Source organism: Podarcis raffonei, chromosome 11, assembly GCF_027172205.1.
Source record: "Podarcis raffonei isolate rPodRaf1 chromosome 11, rPodRaf1.pri, whole genome shotgun sequence".
Classification (NCBI taxonomy): domain Eukaryota; kingdom Metazoa; phylum Chordata; class Lepidosauria; order Squamata; family Lacertidae; genus Podarcis; species Podarcis raffonei.
The window spans coordinates 37,179,882-37,192,646 of record NC_070612.1 but is presented as its reverse complement, the minus strand read 5'-3'; the positions used below and the strand labels follow the sequence as shown (position 1 = coordinate 37,192,646).

Here is a 12,765-nt window from a genome sequence, read left to right as displayed (position 1 = left end):
CTGAGATAGCCCTATGGTTGTCATGAAGGCCATGAAGTCATTTAATGTACTTTAAATATATACAACCAAGTATAAGAGACTCTATGCTTCAGACATTGGCCCAGCATCTTGTCGAGACTGACTGGTAATGGGCAAAGGTAGTACATTCATTCTAGCTACCCCCACCACACATTTCCTTCACTGATATTTAGACTTTCTACAAAGTACAAATCAGGCATAAGGAAACTCCTGATTTCACCCACCTATAACTAAATTATGTGCCACCTAGCGAGTCACTTGGCTAAGCAGTGAGGATGGGAATCCTGTGATCCTCCAAACCAGCCTTCCCTCACCCAGTGCTCTCCAGTTGTTTCAAACTCCAGCGCCCATCAATCCCAACCAGCATAGCTTAGATTTAGTAGCTCAAAATAGCTGGAGGTCACCAGCTTGGAGAAGAAACCTCCAGAGGCTTATTTGATTTTTATCCCATCTTTCCTGAAAGGAGCTCAATGTGGTACCCCCCCCCACTTTATCCTAACAACAACCCTGTGAGGCAGGTCGTTGGACTCCAAATCCTATCAACCCCAGGCAGCACGCATGGCCAATGGTCTGGGACAAGGGAGGTTGAAAGCCTCAACATCTGGAGAACCCCAGGCTCCCTAACCCTGCAATATAAGAGCACAAGCCACACACAGAGAGATATATGCAGCCTCGTGGATCCAGATGTGGGGAGAAATAGCATCCTGGAGGAGAGCAAACACTGATGTGGGTAAACAGGCGGCACAGAGCACGGCCGCTGACAGCCCAAGGTACATAATGGTCCTACAGGTGACTCAACCCTAAGCGTCAATAATGATATAAACGCGCTTGAACGCCGCCTGCGCTGACGTCAGCGTGCAGCCCCGCCCCCTCCTCTCCTGCTGACCTCGGGTAAGCCTCTTTCGCGCGGATCCCGGCTGGGGCAGCTTCGGCCAATCAGCGAGGCCGGCGGCGCGAGGCGTCTTCGCGCGGGGAGGGGGGCGTGGCGTGCGTGTCGCGGCCTGGCAGCGGGCCTGTCGCGTGGGGGGAAGAAAGGGGGCGTGGCTAAGGTGTGCGGAGAGGGAGGAGGAGGAGAGGGGAAGGGCGGCCGTTGCGCTGAGTGGGCGGGGTGCCGCGGCGGCGGCGGCGGCGCGGCGCTGGCGGCGTCTGCGCGCTGGCGGGCTTGGCTGGTACGTCAGCGGCAGGATGGCTGTAGCTGTTGACCCAGCAGCAGCAACAGTAGCAGGCTCCGGTGGCGGCTTGGCGGCCCCAGCGGTGGCAGTGGTGGCTGTGGGGCGGGAGGTGGCGGCGGCGGCGGCGTTGGCGGCGGCTTGGTAAGATGGCGGCGCTGCAGGAAGGGGGCAGGTATGGCGTGTCCTGCGGCAGAGTCACCCAGGACAACATCACGGTGCTACATGTCAAGCTGACCGAGACCGCCTTCCGAGCGCTGGAGAGCTACCAGGGGAGCAAGGTGAGCGGCGCCCCGGGGTCGCCGGTTGTCCTCACTCGCCCGGGCTGGGACGCCCGGGAAGGGAAGAGGGACACGCAGCCGGCACAAGGGGCGTGGAGGGGCTGCTTCCTCGAGGAATTCCACGCACCCCACTCATCCCAGGGCGTGAAATCTCGCCCCACACTGAGCTCTGGGTCCGGCTGAGGATCCCTTAGAAAAGTCTCCTCTTCTCTCCTCCCCCCTTCCATGGGACCGTCTCTCCATATGGTTCGTGCCTATTTATAGGCGGGGGGGGGGAAATAAGAATACTAATTCCACATTCTTCCTTCTCACCAACTTTTGTTGATCCCCCTCTCTTTTTTCTTTTCCTTCCGCGTAAGGGACGGGGAAAAAAAGTTTTGCGGGGCAACAAATGCCCCCAGCTGCCCTGTATGTACCTCACGCAGAAGGGAGGAGGAGGAGGAGGTTGGCCGTGGCAGAGGGCGATCCTTTGAAAATGGCATTTACACAAGAAAGTCATTTTTCTCGGTGTCGGTGCCAGCTAGTGCCTCTGGAGCTGGCCGTGACCGGAGCCAGCCGTTCCCAGATGAGGCCGATTCTGCTGAGCTGTCATTTATTTATGGGCTTAGTTCTTCTGCCTGCTGATTTCGCTCGCTCGCTCGCTCGCTCTCCCTCCCCGGGGCAGGGAGAGAGGGATGGGCTGAGCTTTTCCCTAGGCCCAGCTTCTCAGCCTGCCCACCCCGAAAATGTGAAGTGGCCCTGGTTGTTTTTTTTAAGGGACAATGGCAACTATGACAGTTTTATTGTACATCTTTATCATGCTGTCAGGAAAACTGTTTCTCACTGTCTTCCTGTGTTCCCCCCCCCACCAATACCTTGTCCCTCTCCCACCCCCATCCGTAACAGCTGCCTTGTGAGAAATCCTGATGGGGACAAGTTCCACAGCACATTCCAGTGGTAACAGCAGCTGTATAAATTGTTCAGCACATCGGAGATAATATAGAAATATTTTAAATCGGTTTATATCTGGATTGTATTCTTTTCATTTATATTCTGTAGATAGGTTGGATTCATGCAATGTTGTCTTTGGTTGGGGGATTAACACCCTACACCCCCAAAAAATAAAACAGCATAGGGGAAGGGCATTTTAGACTTAGGGGAATGGGTCAGTTAAAAAGAACATATGATAGATCTCTCTCTGTCAGGCTTCTCTTGCAAAAGTAGGGGACAGGAGAACTGATAGTCTTCTTTAGTTTTTCCTTACTGTAGCTTTCCATTGGAAACTTGAGCCTCCGCTTGTGTTTGTTCAGGGCACATTAAAAGTGGCTATATGTCCCAGCAAGGAGGATTAAGCTCTAATTAGCTGGTGTTTTAACATGGAATTTCAAATTAAATGTTACTTGTCTCATTTTTTTTTCCTAAGGCCCATTTGTTACTCTCTCCCCTCTCCCTTACTGTTCTGAGAAATCTTGGAGGATTGTTACTTTGAGTACAATGAATCCCAAGAAAAGGTGCTGATCGACTCTTCTTTTTTCTTTTCTTTAAACAAAAATAATTCTATGTCTTTTGTAGTGCCAGCAGGCTTTCTTCCAAAAGATTTCCTTTGAAACAGTTCTAGGAGCAATTCTTAAAAGATAAGCCAGGAACATACTAAAACCAGACAGAATTTAAATAACAGGTTCTTGACAGACAACAGTCTCTCTTCTCAGAGTCTCAGTGCTGCTTTCCTTATGTAGTTCTTCATGTAAAAAGATGACTCAGACATGGTTTTCCCAGAATTGACCTCCAAATTGTGCCTTTTCTTATGACTAATGGTTGTTTTTCATAATAAGTAGGTGAATCTAAAATAGAGTAAGCGAGTAAGCTTCCTTCACCGAGTTTGCCCCTTCTATTCTAGCGTGTCTGGGCCATCATTCTCTCTGCCCCTTAGCCATTGAACAGTGTATTATAGCCACTCTGGGTTTTGTACTGCACAATTATGCAGTACATCAGCTGTTTCCCTTGTTAAACCTGAGTGGAAATCGTTACTTCTGCCAAATGATCCTTCGAAATCAACTTCAAATTGCAGCTTTCCACTGCATATGTTTCTTGAAGAACTGCAAACTGTTATTGCTAGCGTCAAGGCTGCTCTAAGGCTCATATTCTGGAATGTGATAGTTTTAAACACTATTGATTTCTTCTTTAAATGTAGAGAGTTGCTTGTGTTCCCCTCCCCCATCTTTTAATAATTAAGAAAAGTTAGAACTTTGGAGTAAGCAGCGTGTGGTTGGAGGTATAATTATTTTTCATACTCTGTGTTTTTTTAAAAATAAACTCATTAACTTTTGAACCAAACTGCTTATACAGAAAGTTTTAGAGTAAATATCTTCAGAGGATTTTTTGTTGTTCAGACTTAACCTAATTAAAGTGAGATTGAGTTATAGCAGTTTTTTAATATAAAAAATTGAGTTGCATAGTATACCAATTTTATGTTCAGTTTTAAATATCATTCTTCTCCTGTCTTGAAACTAACTTCGGTCAATATTTCGAACGTAGTCATATTGAATAATTTTTGCCTATTTTGTAGAGTTTAAAGAAACCAAAGGCTTTGTTGAGGCTGAAATTGCTAGCTTTTAAAATTCCATAATGCTTTAGGTTTCCATAATGTAAGACATATTACTTTGTGGCACAGAATAAACTGTTTCTGAAGTTGTAATTGTAAAATACTTATTTTTCACATCAACTTAATTTCCTATAAAATGTAAAATATATATAAAACTGTAGATTTGAGTTTAATTTTAAGCATTCTTCTGGAGTCTCTTATGAATAGGGTCTCATGTACGTAATACCTAATTTAACCTGAACGTAGTGACACTCTTGCATGTTACAACACATGACTATTTAAAATTTTGTGCTGAGTTCAGCTAGTCTGCATTTTGTAGGTAAATGCATCATCGAGAAAGATAATTGCCCTAGCGTTGTAAAATCAAATGTGATTAACTTAAAAACAGGAGCTTAGCTGCAACTTTTTTAGTGATTTAGAATATGAAATATCAGTTACATGAGAATAAACATCATTTAATTTCCTGGAGTTTACGTTACGTACAGAATTATCGTGTGTATACAGACGTTATTTACCTATAATTGAGATAAATAAAATTTGAAGTAACAAAGCTAGTTGCTGTTTCCTTGTCTGGCAAAATATTACTGTGCAAATATGTTCAAAGTAAGTTCTGCAATATGCAACATACCGGGAATTTGTAACGGAAGGGAACAGTACTTGCCCACCATTTGATCAGCTGCCTGCAGAGTCCTAAAGTAGCTATTAAAGTGACAGTTTGATGAACAAAAGTCAGTTTGGCTTTTAGCTGCCTGCATTGGTAATCTTCACCAGCTTTCCCTATGCCCATTTGCCTAATTAATTAAACAGCAAAACATCTCTAACTTGAACAGTTCTTCCAGCCGTCCAAAACACAGGGAAATTTGTAGTTAATTTCTTTTTATTCTTGCTATATCACAGTAGTTAGATATTATTGTCATTGAATTCATCCAAAAAGCACAGGGCAGTTTTACAACATGAAAATAAAACAATACTTGCCATAATAACAAAAACAATAACAAGTGCACACACATACAGTTTAAAAAGCCATAGGTTGTTTAATTAGCTAAAGGCCTGGGAGAAGAGGAATGTTTTTGCCTGGCATTTAAAAATATGTAACATGCATGAATAGCCTCCTGAAAAATAAATTAATTAAAATACTGTAAGAAGCCATAGGCACTGTGTAAAGGATTTAAGAAATATTATCTTCAAATGCTTATAGTCATAAACATGATGTGGGTGCAAAGCATTTGCTGTGTAATGTATGTATCATTTATAGGTACTGTCAAAAGGTTTAGCTAAGCTGAAACGTCATATATGCAATAAAATCTTGTTATGGTACAAACACATCTTGTACCTTTTTAATCAGATCATTCCAGCAGCCTGTCTTTTTATTTTATTTCTTTAGTTTGAATAGGAAATTCAGAATAGTTCATGAAGTGAGTTCCTCAGAGGACCAGATTGGCTCCTGCTGCAGATCGGTGATCAGACTTTGTATAACTGCTTACAAGCTGGCACTATTCTGAATGTGATCACTCTCTTGAAGGATGGCCTCACAACTAATACTGCAGGAATCTGATTTGTGTCAAGGCCAGCTTTTTATGTGCCCATAAATAACCAGTAGGAACTTTGGGGTCAGGGCAGGTGTTAATAGTTCTTCTAATCTACTAAAAGTCTGATCACTGTGCTAGTCCCTTTTTCTCTTCACATAACATTTTTAGAATTGTAATACTTTAATAATGTTGATGTCAAGCTTTTGCGCTTGTTGCTGATTATTTATTTATTATAAATGCTCCTAGGGTGCCCTTCATCTACAGAGATACCTGGATGGCATACAAAGGTTAATTAAAAAAATAAAAACAATATCATACTATGAAAGATAAAACAACAACATAAAAACAATGGAGACAGTTTTAAAGGCAAGCAACAGGCTGGATACTGATCAACTTTAAAACTTTGGACTTTAAATTGCCCAGGCAAATAAATGAGTTTTAACCTGGCGCCAAAATGATTGTACCATTGTGTCAAGTAGATCCTTTGGGTTCAGGCAACTGGCTTATTAGTATATAAACTCTACATGCAAAAGTCTTAAGGTGACCCTTTTAATACAAGTTTGGGGGTGGTGTTGCACTTTGTAATATATATCGTTCTTCTAGGTTGATTATGGAGCACCTAAAAATATACTGAGAGCTTTACAAAAGGTAATACAGAGAGACCTCTGCCCAAAGCAGCTTACAATCTAAAAATAAATAGGCAACAGAGTACAGGAAAATGAAGGGAATTGAGAACAATAGTATGGAGATTAAGGGGACACTTGGTTTAAAAGGTGCTTGGTTTTACTATCTCTTTACTATGAAGAGCTGTTTTTCATTTAATGCCTACCTATGTAACACTGTAAGAATACAGTAGTTTAAGGGCAACAGAATTAAGCAATCAAGCTGTGGCTGATTTTTATTGTATAGTTTTTCAATATTTAATATGTTGCTAATATGTAGGTAGTTTGACATTTCATGCAGGTCAAGGTTTGCAAAATGTTTTCCCATTTCAACTCCTAGGCTGCTGTCTACATTTTTCTTAATCAAAAAGTTATTTGAGTTCCTAATCAACTCAAGTGATGTAACACACCCCTTGAAGCATCAAATATAATTACAGTTTATATTGTGAATCTGAATGGAATAGAGTCTGAAAACTCTAAGTTGTCATTTCATATTTAACAAATATTTGAATATGCTTCATGAATTTAAGAATTATAACAAAAGTATATTTTGTACTGTTGTGCTTTCCACTGAACACAGTGAGCCTTATTTCTGAGTAAGCTATAGTACTGCTTGTGTTGAAATTAAACATACGTAGAAGAAGATTAAGAAAATGAAGGTGGAAGCAGGCATCTGCTTGACGCACAAGGCATTTAGCATCAGCTGTCTTAGCAAGCACATACATTTCTGGAAACAAATCTGCAATGCTTCAAGTCACTATGAAACTGATGCAGATATTGGTCTTGTTTGACTGTGACTTTAAACTCCACATTAGTGTTATGCAAAAGAATCTTGTTTCATCAAGTCTCTTGTACAGCAGGGAGAGGGGAGCCAAAGCTTTCATTTTGATTTTTAGATAAATACATTTTAGTGTTTGGTTGAATCTGGACAAACTCTGGTTAGCCAAGCTATGGTTTATGTAAATAAGCCAACTTCAAGCCATGGTTTATTAAGTTGACTTGTTTCAATAAAATATAGTTAAAAGATGAACGACAGCTTGAGGCTCAAACATAATTATAAAATGCAGTTAATTGAAAACTTCCCTGAAAGCTTCCAGTCTCCTTATGGCCACAGCATATATAATAGGGCAGTGCACACGCCTGAGGATTTTGAATCTCACATAAACCATAGTTTATGCATCTACACTAGAGCAATGAATAGTGAGGTGCTTGTTGAGGAATGCAAATATGTACAGAAGAGTTGCTCTTTTTAAAATGACTATTCCATGGCATAACCAACAGAACTGCAGATTAGAACCTAAACTGTTTTGTCATATATAGCCTAGGTAATTTCACTTGTTGGCAGTGTTTGTTGAGGTGTCTTGAACTTGTCCACTGAGGTGCTTTTAGATTAAAGCTAAGGAGCTCTTTTCAGTTTGAAGGCCACATTTCCTCCTAGTCAACCTCAAATATTTCTACACAACCCCCCCAGGCATATCCCTCCATCCATGCAACCAGGAGGTATTATCATCAAGCAGACAAAAGGGCTGAAATGAGGTAGGGCTTAAAGCAGAGAAGGCAAAGGGTGTAGCCCAGGAAAAGAGGGTGTAGCTTGGGGAGAGTTGCAAAGACCAGATAAAAAGGTCTAGAGGGCCACATTCAATCCTGGGCCTGAGTTTCCCCATTGGTGTTGCAAAAACAATTGCCTAAGCTGTTAAATTAGTTTGATGCAACATTGTCAAAACCAAATCTAGTTAGGTTCTGGTTGTTGTTACAAAACATCAAATAGAAAGATCCAGCTATATGAACCATTTTGAGCAATTTGGGATTGGGCTGTAGAAATTCTTTTCTTCAGTTCCTCTGCCTTTTTATGGGCCGAAAGCTGAGTATTGCAACAGTAAAGCTGTAATTCATCTTATATGAGGCACCATCAAATTAGACCTTTAACAATTAGTAAAGTATCACTGTTTTTGTCGCTTTCTGCAAAGCATGTTCAGTATCCTTACAATAAAGCCATTCATTCGATTTTATTGTATTTGGATAATTTCCAAAGGTTCCATTCGCAGTCATAGGTTTTTCTTGTACCAAAACAAATTGGGAATAGCAGACGACCTTTTGTTTGTATATATTAAATAAGCCTGCTGAAAGGTAACAAACCATTCACTATTAAATGCTTTAAATGCTATTCATAGTCTGGTTTTCCCCCCTGAATTAGTGGAAATAGATATGTGTCCCACAGTTGTGTTTTGTTTTAGTTTTTTGTGAAGAACTTTACCTGATTTATTCTGTTTTCATTTTTGTGGGATCTAATGCTCTCCCAGCTAAGTTAGCTGAATCAAATAACATTTGTGTTAGACCAGCTGAGATAAAGATAATGGGTGATGTTCAGTGTAGCTATTCTGCTAAGGAGAGAAAAGGTGAGGAAGTGCTTTTCTGCTGCAGACCCCTGAAAGCCTATTCAGAGCAGTGGAGATGGTCGTGCAGGGGGCTTCAGAGGCCAGAAGGAATGATTGAGAACTGTTTTCCCTTCACTTACATTAGTTCCACTTGTTGCTGCAAGTGGAACAACACCATTGTTTCATTCAGAGCGCATACTATGGATGTAATGCTAAGCCATGGTTTAGTACTACATGAATGAGCCATGGTGGGCTTCAGGCTTGCTCCCTCTTCTTCTTTCCATGAAACTAGAAGGCGGACCCATGTTTTGATGTTGCCTTTATTTCAAACTGACCATAGGTGGGGATAAACCATGATACTGGGTTTGAGTGTGGTGGAAATCAGGGTTCAAGAAAACTAAAAGTGAGTACTGCAGAAGTCCTCTTGACAGCATGGGAGGCAGGGATGGGCAGAATACGGAAATCCAAGCCTTGCTGCAACTCATTCCTGTAACACTAAGCCATGGTTTGACATTGCATCTGACCCTAGCCAATGCCATTTCAGAGATCAGACTTAATGTGTATTAACCTTTGATTCTTTGTACAATAATTACAAGCATGAACAAAATACTTAAGATGATTGTTGAAGTAGCTGAGATTTTTTTCTTTTCTTTGAGAGCTCATTGTTCCTTGTTCTTCTTTAGAATCTGGTTCCTTCTCGACCTTCCATCCAATTTCAAGGACTCCAAGGGGTGAGTATTTACTTTTTTAAAAAAATAACTATTATCATGTTAACAAAAGCTTCTCTCTTCTGGCGTGTGTAGTGCCTCCATAAACTGACTTTCTGGGATATGTGAGACTAGCACTCTCAGAACAGAGTGACATAAAACTTAACATGTGAACATGTTTGGAAGAAACAGGGAGGGGGAGACATTAATATATGGAAAACTGAAATATGTGACAGTGCATTTTTCATTGTTACCTAGTATTTTTGCTATAATGTTTTTCATTCAACCTTTTTGGAAATGTGGAAGGATAGACTTGGGAGGGAAGATGTATAGAGGCTTTTCCTTAGTATGACAGAGAAGTTTTGAAGTCTAAGGCAAACAGAAGGGACAGGGAGGAAAGCTTTTATAAATAATCTTGCTCTTAATGATATTGAGTGTTAGACTTCTAAAAATGCATATTTAGTATACATTACTAAAGGCAAATCTGGGTCAGGTCAGTGCTTGGATTGGAACTTGGGAGCCTTAAGTATGTCTTTCTGGACAAAAGGTGGAGTACATATACATGCAATAAATAAAGGTTTGTTTCCTGAAGTAAACTGGTCTTACTATTCAAAACCACCAACATTGCTCTAAATGCCAGCGTGCTTTGGACTCTCCTAGTCAAGTGATGGAAGGGGGAAAAACTAAATTAAATATGAAGGCAAGACATGGGGAAGATTTAATAGGTGTGTTTGCTAGAATTCATGACACTCCAGTTTCAATATAAATTCTAGGCTGAGAAGTGACAACTCAGTTGTTGGTTATTCAGTGCTTCGGGGTAGGGAACATGGGGCCCTTTAGACATTGTTGGACAATAGCTCCCATCAACACTGCTAGCGGTAAGGAATGATGGGAATTTTAGTCTAACAACATCTAGAGAGCACTATGATGGCTACCCATGGATAAGGTGGTCAGGTGGCTTTCTCTGATCTCTGGGACTGGTTGTTAACAACTGCTACAGGCCATAATTTTAAACAGACTAGAGGGCATTCTTATATTGTGGTACCTCGGGTTACGAACTTCTGGAGGTCCGTTCTTAACCCGAAACCGTTCTTAACCTGAGGCGCGCTTTCGCTAATGAGGCCTCACACTGCCGCCGCACAATTGCCGTTCTCATACTGGGGCAAAGTTTGTAACCCGAGGTACTACTTCCGGATTAGCGGAGTTGGTAACCCAAAGTGTTTATAACCTGAGGTGTTTGTAACCCAAGGGACCACTGTACTATGACTCTAGCTGCTTCATGTGATTACCTCTTATAATAGGTATGAACACTTGGAAAAATAAGGCAATACAAAATTGAATTCTTTGCTGGCAATAGCTAGAAACTCTGTATGAAACTCTGTAGATTTTGTGAATTTGCATCTTAAATTTTAGCATGCAAAGCCACCACTGCTCTGCTTCTCCATAAGCCACTAGACTGTTGGCAAGTATTTTCTTTCTTTGGTTCGTCTTATCTTAAATTTTGGATTGAGTCTGAAGTTGACTTTTCTGTCCGTCTCTCTGCTTGCACATCTGGTTACTGTTTAACCACATTGGTTGGTTAGCTGAACTAAGCAGGCCGCAGTACCTTAATGCCTTCCTCAGAATCGGCAGACTTACTGATGATCTATTTACAAAGATGATGCCATCTGCTATTTTACAGCCGTCAGAGTTTTATTAGGTTTAAAGCCAGATTTTGAGGACTGGATTGCCCTGTATATGCCGAAATATTGGAAGTCTTAAGAACAACTGAAGAAGTTAAGTACAGTGGTACCTCTGCATGCGAACAGGATCCGTTCTGGAGCCCCATTCGCATTCTGAAGCGAACGCAATCCGCATCTGTGTGTGCGCGGGTCGCGATTCACCGCTTCCGTGCATGCGCGTGACGTCATTTTGAGCATCTGCGCATGCACAAGAGGTGAAACCCGGAAGTAACACACTCCGTTACTTCCAGGTCGCCGCAGAGCGTAACCTGAAAACACTCAACCTGAAGCACATTTAACCTGAGGTATAACTGTATTTAAGAATACAGTGGTACCTTGGGTTACGTATGCTTCAGGTTACATAGGCTTCAGGTTACAGACTCCGCTAACCCAGAAATAGTACCTTGGGTTAAGAACTTTGCTTCAGGATGAGAACAGACATCGTGCTCCGGTGGCGCGGCGGCAGCAGGAGGCCTCATTAGCTAAAGTGGTATTTCAGGTTAAAAACAGTTTCAGGTTAAGAATGAACCTTCGGAACGAATTAAGTAGTTAACCCGAGGTACCACTGTAGTAACTAGATACAGTTCCAGTGTTGGTTCTGTTTCGACTGGCATGGATTCCTCTCAGTAGCAGATAAGATACATCTGAAGAATTTCACATACTATTTGTGAGTCATACCAAATATTAACTTTGGCAATGCCACTTCTAAAATGGTTGGTAATGTATAAAGAAACTCCAAAAATTAAAAACTTTTTGAAAATTACATCTTCTGCTATAATTAAAGAAGTGACATGTGAATCTACCTTTAACATGGTGACTAATAAACGACTTCATTTTTGCTGGTATGTCAGCCCCTAGCCATCCAGTTTATTGTGCCTGGCAGAAATATAAGGAATGTTACCTTTCTCTTGCCAAAGGATATACTTCTGAAAATTTCTTTACTGACCTGAAACAGTCCGTAGCATATTCACGGCGTGTTGCTACCCGCTCCCCTTTTTAAATGAATATCCGTCTGTCTAGTGCAGCATTGTCTTCATTGACAAGCAATGACTTCCCAGGGTCTCAAAGAGGGTGGGATCTTCTTACAGTTCTCCCTGGAAATGGAGATTGAACATAACACACTCTGCCACTAAGCTGTGGCCTCTCCCCCATCTCAACACAAGCCAGACTGGATCCAGCCCTATATTTATCTACTTAGAAGTAAGTTTCCTTGAGTACAGAGGGTCTTACTCCAATAAATGTGTATAGGATTACAGTTATACATGGAATTTTCCCATACTCTTTTCCTCCTATGGCATTTTGCATGTTTCAAGAGAACATACACACAGACATATTCCTATGTAGATGTTATTCAGAGGGTTGCCATGGGGATGAAGGAATGGAAAGCTTTCCTCCCTTATCATTGGATCCAAGCCATTGATATTAAAAGGGGCAATACATCAATTCAGTCATCTAAGCCCATTAATATCTACCATATTTTGCAAAGTTCTTTTACTGTGCATTTGAACACCCCTTAAGGTGTCATAACCAAATTGTGCATGATGATTCCCAAGATCAAGGAGCACGTTTTTGTCTCTGTTTGGATACAGTTGGGTACCATTTTGAATCAAAGTGATGGACTGCACAATTGAAAACTCTACTCCCTTTAACCATTGATTAAACTGCACTGCACTGATAGCAGGAGTGTAGAATTCCAGTGCAATACTGGGTACAAAACTGCTA

General features: G+C 41.4%; 1 protein-coding gene across 1 annotated transcript in view; it reads left to right on the top strand.

Moving 5' to 3' along the window:
• Positions 1-1,128: 1,128 nt before the first annotated feature.
• ELL2 (elongation factor for RNA polymerase II 2) overlaps positions 1,129-12,765 on the top strand; it is a 38,112-nt gene continuing 26,475 nt past the window's right edge. The window contains exons 1-2 of the mRNA XM_053409023.1: positions 1,129-1,468; positions 9,299-9,346. Coding sequence (XP_053264998.1) covers positions 1,337-1,468; positions 9,299-9,346 — 180 coding nt within the window. The 5' untranslated portion in view covers positions 1,129-1,336. The remainder of the gene's footprint in view (positions 1,469-9,298; positions 9,347-12,765) is intronic.